At 46.3% G+C, this 16,645-nt stretch overlaps 2 protein-coding genes across 2 annotated transcripts; one reads left to right on the top strand and one right to left on the bottom strand.

The window, feature by feature from the left end:
• Window positions 1-68: 68 nt before the first annotated feature.
• On the top strand, window positions 69-7,201 carry atl1 (atlastin GTPase 1). Its single transcript, XM_084684620.1, has 14 exons — window positions 69-450; window positions 2,400-2,647; window positions 2,793-2,927; window positions 3,262-3,366; window positions 3,479-3,529; window positions 3,650-3,706; window positions 3,917-4,009; window positions 4,098-4,236; window positions 4,366-4,493; window positions 4,736-4,792; window positions 4,928-4,999; window positions 5,398-5,829; window positions 6,652-6,666; window positions 7,036-7,201. The coding sequence occupies exons 1-14, from the start codon at window positions 414-416 to the stop codon at window positions 7,147-7,149; spliced, it is 1,683 nt and encodes a 560-aa protein (XP_084540746.1). The 5' UTR covers window positions 69-413; the 3' UTR covers window positions 7,150-7,201.
• A 2,183-nt stretch (window positions 7,202-9,384) lies between these two features.
• sav1 (salvador family WW domain containing protein 1) lies at window positions 9,385-16,299 on the bottom strand. Its single transcript, XM_084684617.1, has 5 exons — window positions 15,583-16,299; window positions 14,700-15,188; window positions 11,750-12,020; window positions 11,429-11,584; window positions 9,385-11,043 (listed from the first exon to the last, which is right to left on the bottom strand). The coding sequence occupies exons 1-5, from the start codon at window positions 15,674-15,676 to the stop codon at window positions 10,830-10,832; spliced, it is 1,224 nt and encodes a 407-aa protein (XP_084540743.1). The 5' UTR covers window positions 15,677-16,299; the 3' UTR covers window positions 9,385-10,829.
• Window positions 16,300-16,645: the final 346 nt, after the last annotated feature.

The raw sequence follows: 16,645 nt of genomic DNA, 5'->3' as shown, positions 1-16,645 counted from the left end.
ATGAAAATGTATTGCCAGCCTAAGTAGTTTGCCATATGTCACTGACAAATGCCATTGACTACCATTGGAAGACCACTGAAAAACATAGCATCTTCTTTAGAAGATGTGATCGTTTATAGAAATAGTATGCATATTGAGATTATCTTTTTGGCTGTTCACAATGGCCACACACAATTATGATAATGAGAAAATGATGGCAATAAATCAGTCAAAATGAAGGAAAACACAACACAGAAAACAACACCCTCTGTCGGCGTATGCTAGTCGTGCAGAGGGGATTGGAAGTCAGTAAAGCTCCACCATCCTCCGTTGAATAAGAGCATCCTTTCAGTGTCGATAGAGAGGATATATTCCCAGAGAACCTGTGTCTATGACTTCCGACTAGTATCGTTTATTGACATAAAAAAAACATCATGGCGAAAAACCGAAAAGAGAACAGAGACAGTTGGGGTGAGTGGTTGTCTATTTAAATGTAAGACTCGCCTACCTTGGAAACGGGCTAACATCATGGGTGTATGTCAGCGCAAGATTCTCAGCATTGCAGCTTATCGGATGTTTACGGCAGGCTACACGGATCAGCTGTCGTTCTTTGCTGATGTTAATTTGCTATGTAATCTCATCATAATCCTAGCCTGTATATTGTTATTTTTCAGAGGCTCATTTAATCTAATCGACCTGACGTAAACTCGAGCTTATCCAGTTAGCAGGCCTTTCCATCTGTGTAACCACGGATGCTTTTAAACTGACATTATAAAATAGTTGTACAAGTACATGTTCTCTAAGGTACTGCTGAAGGTGGAATACATCCCAATCAAATCCCTTATCACCATAGTCAATATCCGGATTCATCATCACCACCATACCCCTCCCCCTCTTCCTCTTCATAACCATCATCATCACCACCACCATCACCACCACCATCATCATCATCGTCATCATCATCATCATCACCATCATTATCATCATCATCATCATCGCTCCACATTTGAACAACATGAGAGACATGTTGTTTCCTGACCATAGTCGATCTGACTTGGGGAGGATAAATGCTAGGCCTCTTCATCATCAGAGACAGTTGTCCTGACCTAGTTAGAGTTGATGCCTCTCTTCTGATGTCTCGAGTAGCTCTCTAGATAAAGTAGTGAGCAACATGGTGGGTGCGTTGCTGTTTAAGAGGCAAGTCTGGTAGTCTAGACCAGGTCAAGGCATTTGCTTGTAAATAAATGAATGACCCTTTATCAGTTATAAAAACACCAGAAGATTCTTGTTTGAATTATTTAGTGGTGTCTCACTGCACTGTGCAGGCATTTTAGCAACCTAAATTCTCCATCCTTGTGGCTTAGAGGGGCATACAGAAGCCTTTGTTGTTGGGTGGTTATCTTTGGTGTATTAAATTAAACAATTTAAACTAGACTGCCTGTGGTTTTGAGAATACCTCACAACTTTCTCAAAATAAAACAATGTTCTTCAAACAATACAACAATTGTATCTCACTAAAGGCCTTGTTTGCTGTGACCTAAAGCAAGATGTGTATATTCAAATAGCTTTGCACTCAGATCAAAACAACCCTACAATCACTCGTGGCCCTTATTTTCCTGTAAATACAGTGGGGATTCGGAGGCCAGTCATGCAGCCTCTAGAGACAGAGAAGTAAGACTGAATGAGTCACTGCCCGGAAAGATCCAGATCCACATTCTCCTCTGGTCCGATGTGGACCAATGGTGAACGCGAATCATGACTGGACTCAACAGGCCGCTTAGCTGTGTGATGAGATTTATTGATCCGTCTGCAGGATAGGTCTTACTGACCCAACAAGTCTATTACATTGCCAGGTGGGAGGATTGAAAAACTGAGAAGTTATTGTCCCATTTGGATTTACATGTTTGTCATAGTTATTTGGTGGATTTAGAGTAAAACCAAACTATTTGTTATGCAGAAGGGGAAGGATTCAGATGGAAAAGGAAGCTGTATGAATTCTACAGTTACTAGGATTTTCTTCTTCTTTCTTCTTATTGACATTTTTATATCACCTGTCAAGAAAGATCATCACATCATTCTTGTTATGGTTGTTGACAGTACATAAAGAAGGAAATGGGTGAGGTGCCCTCCCCTGGCTGTACTATGCTCGCTGTAGTTGTATGTGTGTATAAAGGTGTATGTGTGTGTATAAAGCTAGGTGTGTATGAAGCTAGGTGTGTGTATGAAGCTAAGTGTGCATGAAGCTAGGTGTGTATGAAGCTAGGTGTGTATAAAGCTAGGTGTGTGTATGAAGCTAGGTGTGTGTATGAAGCTAGGTGTGTATAAAGCTAGGTGTGTATGAAGCTAGGTGTGTGTATGAAGCTCGGTGTGTGTTTATTAAGCTGGATGTGAAGGGTTATATTCCTTCTGACTTGTGCCAGGTTCTTTCACGGATAAAGTTTATGATTGGAGCTCGGAGGAGGAGGAGCCTGATGGACGAGCTAGACCGGTTCAGGTGCTGGTTGTCAAGGATGACCACACGTTTGAGCTGGACGAGGTGGCGTTGAGCCGCATTCTATTGGCGGAGGAAGTGAGGGACCGGGAGGTGGTGGCCATATCCGTGGCCGGAGCCTTCCGGAAGGGCAAGTCCTTCCTTATGGACTTCATGCTACGCTACATGTACAACCAGGTGAGGCTGTAAACAAGGGTCTAAGTTTGGTTTAACATTGGTGGGCGACTGACCTGCCCTGGGGGGTGGGGGGGGGTGTCCTGCTGACCTGGGAGGTCGTGTATGTGTCCTGCTGACCTGCCCTGGGGGGTTACTGTGTGTCCAGGCATCTGAGGAGTGGCTGGGGGAGTCTGAGGAGCCCCTGACAGGCTTTTCCTGGAGGGGCGGCTCCGAGAGGGAGACCACCGGGATTCAGATCTGGAGCGAGGTCTTCCTGGTCGACAAACCAGATGGAAGAAAGGTAGGTTCTGTTCCCAGTGTCACTGACTGGGCTCCTGGGGGGTTTGCTGTGAGAAGCTGTGATGTGTCTCGTAAACACAATTTTATGGGTTCGAATCCCACTCAGGCCAAGGAAGATACCTGCCACCCTGCAATGTTGCGCAGTGTGTTCATTGGGTTAGAGTCCCACAACCCTTACAGGTTCCATTGCTGCAAATATTGCCTAGTGGTTTCTGTCCTTTGTGTCACTTGGCATGCTTCTGCTAAATCTAAATATTCTAAGCTCTAGCTGAACACGTTTTATGCGAAATTGCTGATTGTTGACAGAAAAGGGGGTATTTTCTCTAATCCCCCAGGTGGCAGTTCTGCTAATGGATACTCAGGGCACTTTTGACAGCCAATCAACGCTGAGAGACTCAGCTACAGTGTTTGCACTGAGCACAATGATCAGCTCCATGCAGGTATGACAGCTCTTTCTCTATCCTCTGCCATCTTGACCAAGAGATGAAAGTGATGCAGGGATAATAACCACAGGTGTTGTGACTGTCATGTCACTGTCTCATTATTTCACAGGTATACAATATCTCACAAAATGTCCAGGAAGATGACCTTCAGCATTTGCAGGTACAGCTTTTTGCATTACACTCAAACGGATGCTTCACACATGTCAATAATGACATTGTGACAATTCATCGCAATATTTTGCATATTGTTTCTATATAACTTCCCGTCTGCATTTTGCAGCTCTTCACTGAGTATGGTAGACTGGCTATGGAGGAGACATTCCTTAAACCTTTTCAGGTAAGACTTTTCTTAATACTTTAATTAAGGTCCATCTTTTCCAATGGCAACATCATGCTTTCATACTGTAGCATGTTGTATATCCTGTAGTCAAAGTCATTACATGTAACTCGTTGTGGTGTTTCATTTTTCACAGATACAGCTGATGTTGTTACAGTTGTCTCTCAGATCTATATTAACCCAGAATTCCTTTCCTTTTTGAACTCTTAGTCTATGATTTTCCTCGTTCGAGACTGGAGCTTCCCCTACGAGTTCTCCTATGGCCAGGAAGGAGGCATGAAGTTCCTCGAGAAGAGACTTAAGGTCGGATGACAACAAAGAATTGTCTCCGTTTTCCAAATCAAGATCACATGATTACATTTGTTTAGTTCCGCGTGCGCCTGTTCCACAGATCTCAGAGAACCAGCACGAGGAACTGCAGAACGTCCGTAAACACATCCACTCCTGTTTCACCAACATCTCCTGTTTCCTCATGCCCCATCCAGGCCTCAAAGTGGCCACCAACCCTAACTTTGACGGCAGACTCAAAGGTATGGTTACTGTCGCAACCCCAACTAACCCTTACCTTGTCTCAACCCCTCAGCACAACCAACCCTTTCCCTGTCTCTGCACCCTGTCTCAAATCTAAAATGTTACTGGCTGTCTCCGCCCTGATCCAGAGATCGACCGGGAGTTCATCAACAACCTGCAGGTGCTGGTGCCCTGGCTGCTGAGCCCACGCAACCTGGACATGAAGGAGATCAACGGCACTAACATCACCTGCCGAGGCCTGCTGGAGTACTTTAAGGTCAGAGCAGTGAGAGAAACCCCCCCTCCATCCATCCTCCCTCTTTCCTCCCTCTTTCCTCCCTCTTTTCTCCCTGTTCCCTCCCTCCCTCCCTCCCTCCCTCCCTCCCTCCCTCCCTCCCTCCCTCCCTCCCTCCCTCCCTCCCTCCCTCCCTCCCTCCCTCCCTCCCTCCCTCCCTCCCTCCCTTTTGAGTAGGTTATAAAGCAAATACAGATGTTCAGTATTTCAATACTTTCTTCCAGGCATACATTAAAATATATCAGGGTGAAGAGCTACCACACCCCAAATCCATGCTGCAGGTACATGTTTACCAATTGTAAAAAAAAATCTGCATTTTATCTACAAATATCTGTATATATGAATATACAGTATAATATATCAAACTATATATGCATATCATGTTTATATTATATATATTTTAACCTTTTCCCCAGGCCACAGCAGAGGCCAATAACCTGGCAGCTGTAGCAGCGGCCAAAGACCTGTACAACAAGAAAATGGAGGAGGTAGGATCTCCCATAGAAGTGGTCTGGAAACATCCTATTCTCCCTCGTCATTCCAATATTCAGCCTGTAGGCTTCATGTGGATTCACTGGAAACTGGATTGGTTTGAGTATAGAGGCTGGAGTAGTCTTTAGTACAGAGAAATTACAGTAAAGGGGATTAATCGGTATTCACTTTAAATTGTATTTAATTGAGTATGGATGCTTTCTTAATGTTTAGTACAAGGGCATTGACTATAGAAGCTTTGTTAGTATTTTATTGTTAATATTCTGTGCAGAGGGCATTGACTTTAGAAGCTAGTATTTAGTAAAGAGGATGTTCAGAATGGAGGTTTCATCAGCATTCTCTATGAAGGATTTCGTCAAATCCCCCGCCCCCCCTCTCCCCCGTCTGTGCGCAGGTCTGTGGGGGTGACCGTCCCTTCCTGGCCCCCAGCGAGTTGCAGGCCAGACACAGCGAAATCCGCGAGGAGGCCCTGGCGGTGTTCAAGGGCGTCAAGAAGATGGGCGGCGAGGAGTTCAGCCGGCGCTACCTGCAGCAGCTGGAGGGCGAGATCGACGAGGTGTTCGGCCAGTACATCAAACACAACGACTCCAAGAACATCTTCCACGCCGCCCGCACCCCGGCCACGCTCTTCGTCCTCATCTTCATCATGTACGTGTCGGCGGGCATCACCGGCTTTGTGGGCGTGGACATCATCGCCAGCGTGTGTAACATGATCCTGGGTCTGGCCCTTATCACGCTTTGCACCTGGGCGTACATTCGCTACTCTGGGGAGTACCGCGAGCTGGGCGCTGTCATCGACCAGGTGGCCGGAGCACTCTGGGATCAGGTAACCCCGGAAACGCCTCTCTGGATCCATGCCTCTCGTGATGGGTATAGCTCAGGTGTATATCTTAGTGGGTATAGCTCAGGTGTATATCTTATAGTGGGTATAGCTCAGGTCTATATCTTAGTGGGTATAGCTCAGGTGTATATCTTATAGTGGGTATAGCTCAGGTCTATATCTTAGTGGGTATAGCTCAGGTGTATATCTTATAGTGGGTATAGCTCAGGTGTATATCTTAGTGGGTATAGCTCAGGTGTATATCTTATAGTGGGTATAGCTCAGGTGTATATCTTAGTGGGTATAGCTCAGGTGTATATCTTAGTGGGTATAGCTCAGGTGTATATCTTATAGTGGGTATAGCTCAGGTGTATATCTTAGTGGGTATAGCTCAGGTGTATATCTTAGTGGGTATAGCTCAGGTGTATATCTTAGTGGGTATAGCTCAGGTGTATATCTTATAGTGGGTATAGCTCAGGTGTATATCTTAGTGGGTATAGCTCAGGTGTATATTTTAGTGGGTATAGCTCAGGTGTATATCTTAGTGGGTATAGTTCAGGTGTATATCTTAGTGGGTATAGCTCAGGTGTAAAGCATTTGACTGCAGATCAAACCCTAGGCTTGCTTTGGATGAATAAATGATTCTGACGATCATTAATATCTGTCTGGGAAAATACATCCGAGTAGTTTTATTTACCACTAGGTGGCGACAGTAACAGACAGTGATACTACATGTTGCGTTATGAACAGTGTGAATGGTGAGTTACTGAAATGGCCCTTTATCATCACTCGTCTAAGACTGCTTTCTTTCCCTCTGTCTCACAACAGGGAAGCACCAATGAGGTGAGTAGTATCTGTATGTCAATTCAAATCACACTGTATTTGCACAGCTCTTTTTGCAAGAGATGTCACAGAGATGACCCATAGTCAGAGCTGCCCCTGAACCCCCCCCCCCCCCCTCTTCCCCCCTCTGTCGCTTTCGATGAAAACATCTGCAAAACAAAGAAAATGTCAAATAAAAATGTGAGGAAGACTCTTTACATGTGTAGGTACCAGTGGTCCAGATGAGACCCCCCCCCCTCCCCCCCAGTACATTTACATTACATTTACATTTATGCATTTAGCAGACGCTTTTATCCTAAGCGACTTCCAAGAGAGAGCTTTACAAAAGAGCATAGGTAACCCCCCAGTGACCCTCTCTGTGCCCGGCAGGCTCTCCACAAGCTGTACAACGCCGCGGCCAGCCACAGGCAGCTGTACCAGCATGCCTTCCCCGGGCAGCAGGGCGACGAAGGCCCTGAGGAGCCCAGCAGGAAGAGGAACTGAGCTGCACACTGGGAGGACCAGAGCACAGCATGGACTTCTCGGTCGAGTGGTGGAATGGACAGTTAGGGGGTGGGGGGGATTGGGGGGGGGTTGGGGGGGTCCCCACCTGAAGGGCACTGTGTCAGCTCTGGTTTGACTGGATGAATCCAGACATGCATTGATTCACTATTTCAGAGCTAGATGTGAACTATGTATGTTCATATAGGCAACGGCAGAATATCTCCCTGACTGAGGGAGTGTCTTCAAACAATGGCTATCATTGTCTCTCACTTTGACAACATATAAATTGTGTGTGTGTGTGTGTGTGTGCGAGGGTAAACCATCTGTACAAACACACTCGGCTGGAGGTTAGGTGGAAATGATCCTCGTGCGAGTCGCTGAATCACCTATCACTGACGAAAGGTAAACTTGATCTACAACACCATCTGTGTTTATTTGCGCTGAGTGTTATGTTTGATCTAGTGTAGTACTGTTTATAAGGACAAGACATCCATGTTTGGAAACTTACAAGACACATTTCATCAGCATGGTAGGGTTAGAGGGTCTCTCATGTTTAAGGCTCTCCATTTATTCTGAGATACCTAGGGCTTGTGCTTGTCCGGCACTTGTTGAGTTTGTTTGTCAGAGATAGGTACTGTATGCTAACATGTTGATGGGCAAATAGACAACCTCCTGGGTTCTGTTTGATCCAAAACCCCTCCTGTAGGTTGGCGGTCTCAGTGATCCATTGGCGCTGAGGTGCAATAAGCGGCCCACCTCAGTGCACATGGTCATTTTGGAAACATCACACAAGACAGGACTAAGAAGTGACCTATGGGGTGGTTGTATGAATTTGCACAGCACTGATTGGTCAGAGGCTGGCAGAGAACCAGGAACAGCATCAGCTGGTACAGTTATCATAGTGGACAGTGTAGTGGACACCATTCCTGACTGCAGGGTTCGAAATGACTTATGACTCTTTGGGGTCCCCTAAAATTTCACTATAAACAATTTGACTATTAAGCTATCTTTCCAGTATCATTTCCACATTTTAAAGTTATGAAATCTTATGTTTGGAATTTGAACATTTTGAACAATTACTTAAGATTAGCCAACCAAATATTAAAAGGTAAAACATTCTAAATTATATCAAGCCTTAATGATGTGCTACATTATGAAAATCACACATTTTGGGGGACCGTCTCATTTGTAACCCTGGCTGACTGCATCTCTCTCACGCATCATAGTCAGCTTTCACACTTTGATAATTGCACTCTCTGTCTACACAATTCATGATTTTTTTTAACGTATGTGGCCTTTGGAAAACGGGTACAAGGGTAAAATACATTTCGGGCGATTTCTGTAGAGTACAGGGTAGACGGGGTTGACGGAATGTTGGGATTCACATAGAACGTTCTGGCAGTCATGGAATGTCACTGTTCCGAGGCTATAAAAAAACCGGGGCCGATGTGGCCCGACAGCAGAGAGAGCGGTTGGGAGAGATCCTTAATCGATGTTCCCGTCTGGTCCCCTCTACCCTGTCATCTGCTGCTTTACCTGTGTGGCCCGCTGCATGGTTACTGAGGCCAACCCTGCACAGTCAACTGTGCGTCTCTGAAACAGCTTGTACTTGTAAGCAAATTGTGTTATTGGGAAACGTTTTTTGTGTTTGCAAACAAAACGTTGGCTTGATGGACTGTTACATTCGTAGATCACATTTGTGTTGACATTTAAAAAAAGCTCATTGTATATCTATCTGGTACCCGCGACATTCATCAGACAGTATTATGAAAATAAAAACATGTTTTCCATGCCGTTATAACGGACAGGGTTGCTGTCCTAGCTGTTCTCCATGCAGGTTGTTATCAGAAGGGGCTAGAGGGCAGCGTACCCAGACAGACATGCTCCTCGCTGCGTTCCACCTGGTCTTCCACAGTACGTAACATCATTCATGAAGGCCACATTGTTTTCTTCTTTTTAAAATAAATCTGATCAACAAAATACCAACCTTGTGTCGAGAATCAATGCATTGTGGTCAGCAATAGGAAAACTGTTCTAGTAGTGTTGCTGGTGTGTTGGACTCTACTTGTCTGGGGTTCTACTAGCGTTTGGTTCTACCAGTGTTGTTTATACTGGTGTCATGTTCTAGTGTTCTACTGGCAGACTTTATAATAATGTGGGGTGCTACCAGACAGTGGTAGTTAAGTTCTCAGATCCATATTATAATTCATTTGAATAAAGATTGAGCAAACCATAAAAAACTCAATAATTTATTGATAGTTCCTTTGTAAATACTGTTACAAGTACATACAAAGTCATATAAAGTACAGTCAGTATACAAAAGAAACTTTTAAAATGGTAAATATAAGTTTCAGGAGAGTATGTGTGTGTTCGGGTTAGGGGTTATGGAGAGGGACAAAACGACAAGGCCTTGGAGACTAAGTTGAAGGCGTCCATTTCATGGGCTTCTGACACTGTGTTTTGAACTGCAGAGTTTATTGCTTTTGTCATGCATCTGCCTTCCATGAGACTGAATACAAACTGGGGACACCACGAGCGTCGCTGTTCAGAGCTCCAGCCTCAAACCAGGACAGACAGACAACGGGCCCAACTGAAAGGCCCAAGTACATCAACACACCAAGTAGAAGAATATACATTGCGATTTATTTGGCAAAAATAAGGCGTCTTGTCATTTCTGATATTGTTCCTTTCCAGTAGCTTATGTATGATAAATCATCCAGACAGTCCAGACTCTGGTTTAAAGGTGCCTGGGGACACTCAAACCACTGCATCAGATGTACTTCTTCGTCCCACACATTTCAGGTTGTTCCAATAAACACACATTAAATGCACAAGAGTGTTCTTGTGCAGGATTCAAAAGATTGTCTTGGAAAAGGATATGCCATTAAAACAACACTATAAATCACACTTTATTTTTGAATATAAAGGAATAGCACTTTTAAAGGTTTACAAATACCAACAGAGCATCCAAATATTATGAAGCAACGGCAATGAGGAGAAGCTGCCCGTATTTCTGTCCCACGGGGAATGGGTAGTGGATGACTGATCAAAGATGAGGCATAGTACAAGTGCTACTCCTGTGGTGATGGGACACCAGCGGTACTCCTAGAAGTCACCTGTCACAAACACACTTGCCGGTCTTTAAGACCCTGCGCGCTCCAGTCTATAAAACGTCAGATTTCACACCTGGTCCGTTCTCCGAGGACAGTGGCTGGACTTCACCAGCAGCTGAACACTCTCTCGGCTCCAGAACGTATTCTTCTCTCTTCCCCCCCCCCCCCCCCCCCATATCATCTGAGAGTACAGTCAGGCGATCAGACCCTCATCACCGGACAAACCATCACGGTGAGAGAGTGTGCATGTGTGTGTGTTTGGGGGTGTCGAGGGAAGGGGAGGGGGGTGCGGGTTGCGGGCCGACCAGAATCGCCACGAGTCAGATATTTTTGGATCGAGCAAAAAGTCACAGATGTGTTTGGTAAAGAGGCCCCAAAAACAACAACGTCCCATGTAATCAGGGGAAACCCTGAGCGCTCCCAGCTGTGCAGGCCTCCAGGGGGATGGGGGGGTCTGAGGGCGTATCTGGAGAGCTTCGTCTGAGGGTGTATCTGAGGGGGCGTGTCAGGGGGTGTGTGTCTGGGGGAAAGGGGGGGGGGTATGTGGGCGGCCACGCCCGGCCCAGGTCACATGTTCCCTGGGAAGCTGTTGCCGGGCTGCTGGGCGTACCACTGCTGCCGCTGCTTGCGGGCATCCACCTCGGCCAGCAGCGCCTGCCGGTAGGCCTCGTACGACTTGACGATGCTCTCCAGCTCCTTCATGAACAGCAGCTTCAGCATCCCCTGGTACGTGTCCAGGTCTACCAGCTGGAACAGCTCCCACTTCAGGATGTGGTCGTACCTTGGGGGACGGGGGAGTTCACTGGTGATCATCATCGTCGTCGTCGTCGTTTTATAATTCACGACCGTTCAGGACCTCCAGTACACATACTTTCTCTTGAACATGAACACTTTCACAACACAGATTTGCTCTGACATTCAGCCTCTGCTCCTGTCTCTCATATTCTGAAATCTGTGTACATCAGTATAAGTACTTATGTATAAGTACATATGTATGTATAAGTGCATTTTATATGTACATATGTATTGGGATGAGTATCACAGAGCATTAGATTGCAGATCCAGCGGTCTCATGTATTTGCACGAACACACATACAGGACGTTACACCATGTCTACCCCACCACAGCCCACAGGAGCCCACAGGAGCCCCAGGCGCGGTACTCACTTGAGGGGGGCGCGGGCGTACACCTGCAGCCAGTCGGGGATCTCGGCTGTGTGGTAAGGGTTGGCCGGCACCAGCACGGGCTGGTTCCTCTCAGCCGGCCGGGGCTGGTAAGTGACTGGGGGGGGCAGGGGTGGCGGCTGGTCGTAGCGAGGCACACTGAGAGGGGGGGGTGGATGTAATAATCATTTTAAAAAGCCTCCAGCATCAAGTGTACATCTCCCAGTATGTTATCCCAAAGTACTGTAGCCAATAAATACAAACCCTACCTAGTCAATAAATAGACTATGTCTGTCGTGTGTGTGTGTGTGCGTGTGAGGGTACCTGGGGGCACACGGGTGGCGGTACTGCGCCCTCTTGTTGATGTGGTCCACATAGTAGACCCCGAACTCTGCCGACTCCACCTTCTCCCAGCCGGGCGGCAGCCCCTCCCTCTCCAGGGGGTGGCTCCAGTGGGTGGTGTTGGTGTTGTGGTCGATGTAGTACTTCCTGCCCCGGATGGTCCAGTCCACGGTCCAGCCGCCCGGCAGGGGGAGGTCCTCCCCGCTGGGGCTGGACAGGTTCCCCAGGGACTTGGCCTGCATCCGGCCGATGCCTGTGGAAAGCAAACATTGTGGAAAGCTCGAGGGAGAGGGAGACATGTCTGACCAAACATACAGAAGAGCTGCTGCCAGAACATCAGCAGCCTGTGGGAGAAGACGCTGTTGAGAGGGAGGGGGGGGGGGCGAGAGCTACAGGAAGGAAGGGAGAGAGCAAAAGAGAAATGGAGAAAGAGAGCAACAAAAGGGAGAGTCAGGGAGAGTTAGAGAGAGAGTTAGGGAGAGGGAGAGAGTCAGAGAGAGGGAGAGGGAGAGAGTCAGAGAGAGGGAGAGGGAGAGAGTCAGAGAGAGGGAGAGGGAGAGAGTCAGAGAGAGGGAGAGAGTCAGAGAGAGGGAGAGAGTCAGAGAGAGGGAGAGAGTCAGAGAGAGGGAGAGAGTCAGAGAGAGGGAGAGAGACAGAGACAGAGACAGAGAGAGACAGAGACAGACAGAGACAGAGAGAGACAGAGAGAGAGAGAGAGAGAGAGAGAGAGAGAGAGAGAGAGAGAGAGAGAGAGACTACTACAATGCTATGAGAAGAGGCTGGACGTTGTCTGGGGACAGGAGCCATTTATAGTTCTGGAATGTCCACCATTTAAAAAGCCATTCTTACTAACCAACTGGACAAACATGTGGAACAAAGGACAAATCACATTCAAGCATTTGACGTCAAGGAGCGCTAATGAGCTTTTAAGCATGTACACTCAGACTTGGGCCCTGGTCAGAGTGGCTGGCTCTGACATCCACCTCTGGGCGACTGGGAGGAAACTAAACCTATCAGAGGCTGGCTGAGTAACCATTGCCTTAACCGCCAATCAGAGACTAGTACAGATAGATCAGTAACTTTAGCTTGAACAACCAATCAAGAGTCCAATGCACAAAGATTAGTAACCTGAGTTTGAACAACCAATATGAGACCAGTATAGATAGATCAGTAACCTTAGCCTAAAGAACCAATCAGGGACTGGCTGAGAAACAATAGCCTGAACAACCAATAGGAGACAGCTACAGAGAGATCCATAACCTTAGCCTCAACAACCAATAATAAACCAGCAGAATGAACTCACTCAGCAGGTTCCATCCCTGTCACCATGGGAACAGATCGTCCTACAGCTCTAGTTGAAAGTGTGACAGCCCCGGAGCCATCATCTGGCTGACACTGTTTACTTTTACACTGACAGCAGATGACAGCAGCACCGACACACAGACCACACAAGAACGGGAGACGAGCTGACATTTTGGTCCACAGAGTGGCAGTTGGAATCTGATCACTGCTGCATTAGAGCGACGGCAGCGAGGCTGGCTTCTCTCTGCCAGATGGCCAGGGAAGGCCTGGAATGTGTGAGGCTTCCACAGAAACACAATCTCCTCCTCCTTCTCTTCCTCCACCACCTCATCATCTCCACCCTCCTCTCGGACAGAAACACATAGTTTAGTCTGCTATGCAGAGAGGACCCTTGCCAGTTCTTTAGAACAGAATGAATGGCTTGGAATGACAACCAATAAATCTTAGCTCCCACAAGTGACACTGATGGAGACAGCATCAAGAACAGGGAAGCAGCTAAATCTGGGCGTCAGATCACTGAACCCTCCCCATGTTAGACTGACAGTCGACACATACCGAAACAATCAAACACACTGAAACCCTCCAGATCCGATCCAAAAACAACAATGACACACTCACTCCTAACGACATCACAGTACAGGGTCTGAGGTGGCTGAAAATCAGACCTGATGTCCCTTAGAGAGGAGATGGACAGGCCTGGACAGAAGAGGAGTCAGAGCAGTCTGGGCCGGACTCATTTACATAAACTGTAAATGAATAGTCTACTGCCACCATGCATTTACAACCAGGCGTGGCATTCAGGAGAATGAAACACCCCATCACTGTGTCTAGCTGGACCCAAGGATCCAATCTTCGCAAAGTACAGAACAGTTCGGTACATAAGCAGACTACAATGTAAGCCCTAATTACACTTTCTAATAAACTCCTCAAAAAAAGTTTGGAAACGTTATTTCGGTTGATCATTGCTCCCCTTCAATAATACCGATTGGTATTGTATTTCATATCGTTGGAAAGCCTGATTAGACACCTTTACAACGAGGTACAACTTGTAAGGATCGTACATTCGTGGAATGAGCAACACAGCTAACCGTGTGGGTAGCGGTTGCATTATTCTTCTGTTGGTCTTCACTCTCGTTTTGAGCTTTAAGTGGGATCAGCTTGGGCGTGCTGTATGTGCCAGAGTGACCAACACAAACATGTTGGCTGACTTGCAACAAATCCTGGTTAAGGAATGGGATGCCATCCCACGCAGTATTGGGCTGCTACCCACACAGTTAGGTGTGTTGCTCGTTCCACAAATGCACGATCCTTACAAGTTGTACCTCGTTGTAAAGGTCACTAATCAGGCTTTCCAATGATATAAAATACATTACCAATTGGTATTATTGAAGGGGAGGAAATGGACCAAAATAACTTTCCAAACTTTTTTTAGTTTATAACAATCAATGGGCTTTTTTATTTTGTGGATATGTAAAATACTAATGAGATATGAAGATATATTTCTGCCCACCAGTAAACATGCTTAGGTGCCCCACTTCCAGGTGTGCAATGCTAATACATCATGATCCTCCTTATATATCAATAATGCAGTCATTATATCAGGAGACACGACGTTCAAAGCTAACGTTACCTGCAGGGGGCCTGCTGGGGGCTGGGGGAGTGTGTTGCGGAAGTCTTTGGAAGTTGGGTTTGTTGTGTTCATAGTATCTGTAGTCCTCATGGAAGCGTTCTGGTACGGGCCTAGGTCTGCGTTGCTGCTGCTGTTGTGGCGGCTGGTTGTCGTAGTAAGTCTCCTGCGGGTAGTAGTAGCGGGCAGCGTCCCCGTTCTCAGCCATGGGGCTCACGTCAGTGAGGAAGGACTGTGACGAGCCCCCATACTCGTGAGATAAGTCTCCAAGGCTGCGAGGCAGATACGGAGGGGCTGACATTCGGTGGCTTTCTCGCCTCGCCACCTCGAGGGCTGACCGCTGCACTGGGGTGCGCATAAAGCTTTTGTTGCGGGCCACCACTGGTTCAGGGCTGGGCCCCACTGGGTAGGCTGAGGGTCCCGTTTCAAGCAAAGGGACCTCGGTGCGTCGGGGTATCGTCGGCCCATGACGGATGAATGAGGGCATGAGATCTGAAGGACAGTAGGTGAGGAGAACTAATGTCAACAGTGCTTGTAAAAAAGTTTTGGTCGCATAATAGAACAAAGTTCACAGCCTTTGGGTTATGGTATTAATAGGATACAGTCAATAGCCTAATCATAACATTCTTTTATTTTAATAAATATTCTTCTCATTGACCATTCAGCGCATCAAATTGTGAACGGTGGATATCGGTGGTTCACTGATTACTAGGCTACAAAAACTGAGTAGACTACAGTCATTAGCAGACAAACATTCCGTAATACTACACTGATAGTTAAGTTTGTAACTTGACTAGACAAAAAAATGAAAAAAACAACAACATCAACAACACATAGTCTAACAAGCTCCCACCAGCTAACCAGCAAGCCCCAAATAAGCACTTACTTCTCAGGAGTGGTGAAGTCTCCTTCTTTACATATTTCCCGTGTACCTCAGCTGGTTTCGACGCTTCGTTTTTACTTTTCTTTCTTGAGAGCATAACTCACACACAGGGGACATCAATGCAATGCTAGAAACGCATGAAAATTTTCCTGAGTTTTGTGACTGTCCCATTCTATCCGGATTGGAAGGTTAGAGAACATTTCGGCTTAACTTCTTCTAGCGAGCTAGTGCTAGCTAGCTCGCTATCGTTAGCTTCCCACTTGTTGCTATTTTGATATGTCATCTGCACCGGACAAAGTAGCTGAGTTGTTGAACTAATTAATAGCTAAGCCCGATTGTTCGCATTAACAAGACCCAAAAAGAAACAACAACCGAAAAAATGACCAAGCGTGTACTTTATACCCAGACAATTAGCTAGCTGGCTAGCTAACTAGCAACTAGTTGAAGTCCCAACTATTTTTCCATTGAGTAAATACGTCTGTTGCAGCACCCAGCCCATGTCATCACACACTGCCACCGTTGAAAGCCTCCTCCCCAATCCTACTCGCGGAGAGTTGTGGCAACTGCAGATACAGTCGGTATACTGGTGTTACATTTACAGCTAATAATGTCCTTTAAAATGCATTAAATAGAATAACTTATTCACTTAGTAAGGGCGACAAGGAGTTTCAGAAATTAAACTGTATGTAGGAATAACTACTAGCTCTACATTCGTCGTCATGGGAATGCATGGAATTAGTTAAAATGTAACTTATCAAATCCATAGTAGGCTAGTTTAAGAGACTTTCACATATTCCGAGGGATTCCGTACATTGCATGGAAACTAATTAATGTAATTCATAAATAAAATGCCAGATGCAAGGGCGAGGAGCCCAAGGTCAAATATTTAGCAGTTTGGCCTACAGGGCTGGACTGACATTGACATATCCTTTTCTATTAAGTTATTACCTCTACGTTTGTAGAACCCTTAAACACCGCTAACCAAACGGATTCCTTGTATTGACAAGTATTTAATGCTCCGCAATCTCTGCCATAACTGCTGTTCTTACAAAATTCAATTGTATTC

The sequence above is a fragment of the Hypomesus nipponensis genome, chromosome 3, assembly GCF_054491055.1.
Source record: "Hypomesus nipponensis isolate SF chromosome 3, ASM5449105v1, whole genome shotgun sequence".
NCBI lineage: Eukaryota > Metazoa > Chordata > Actinopteri > Osmeriformes > Osmeridae > Hypomesus > Hypomesus nipponensis.
The sequence above is the reverse complement of the archived record's forward strand: the minus strand, read 5'-3'. Positions and strand labels throughout refer to the sequence as shown.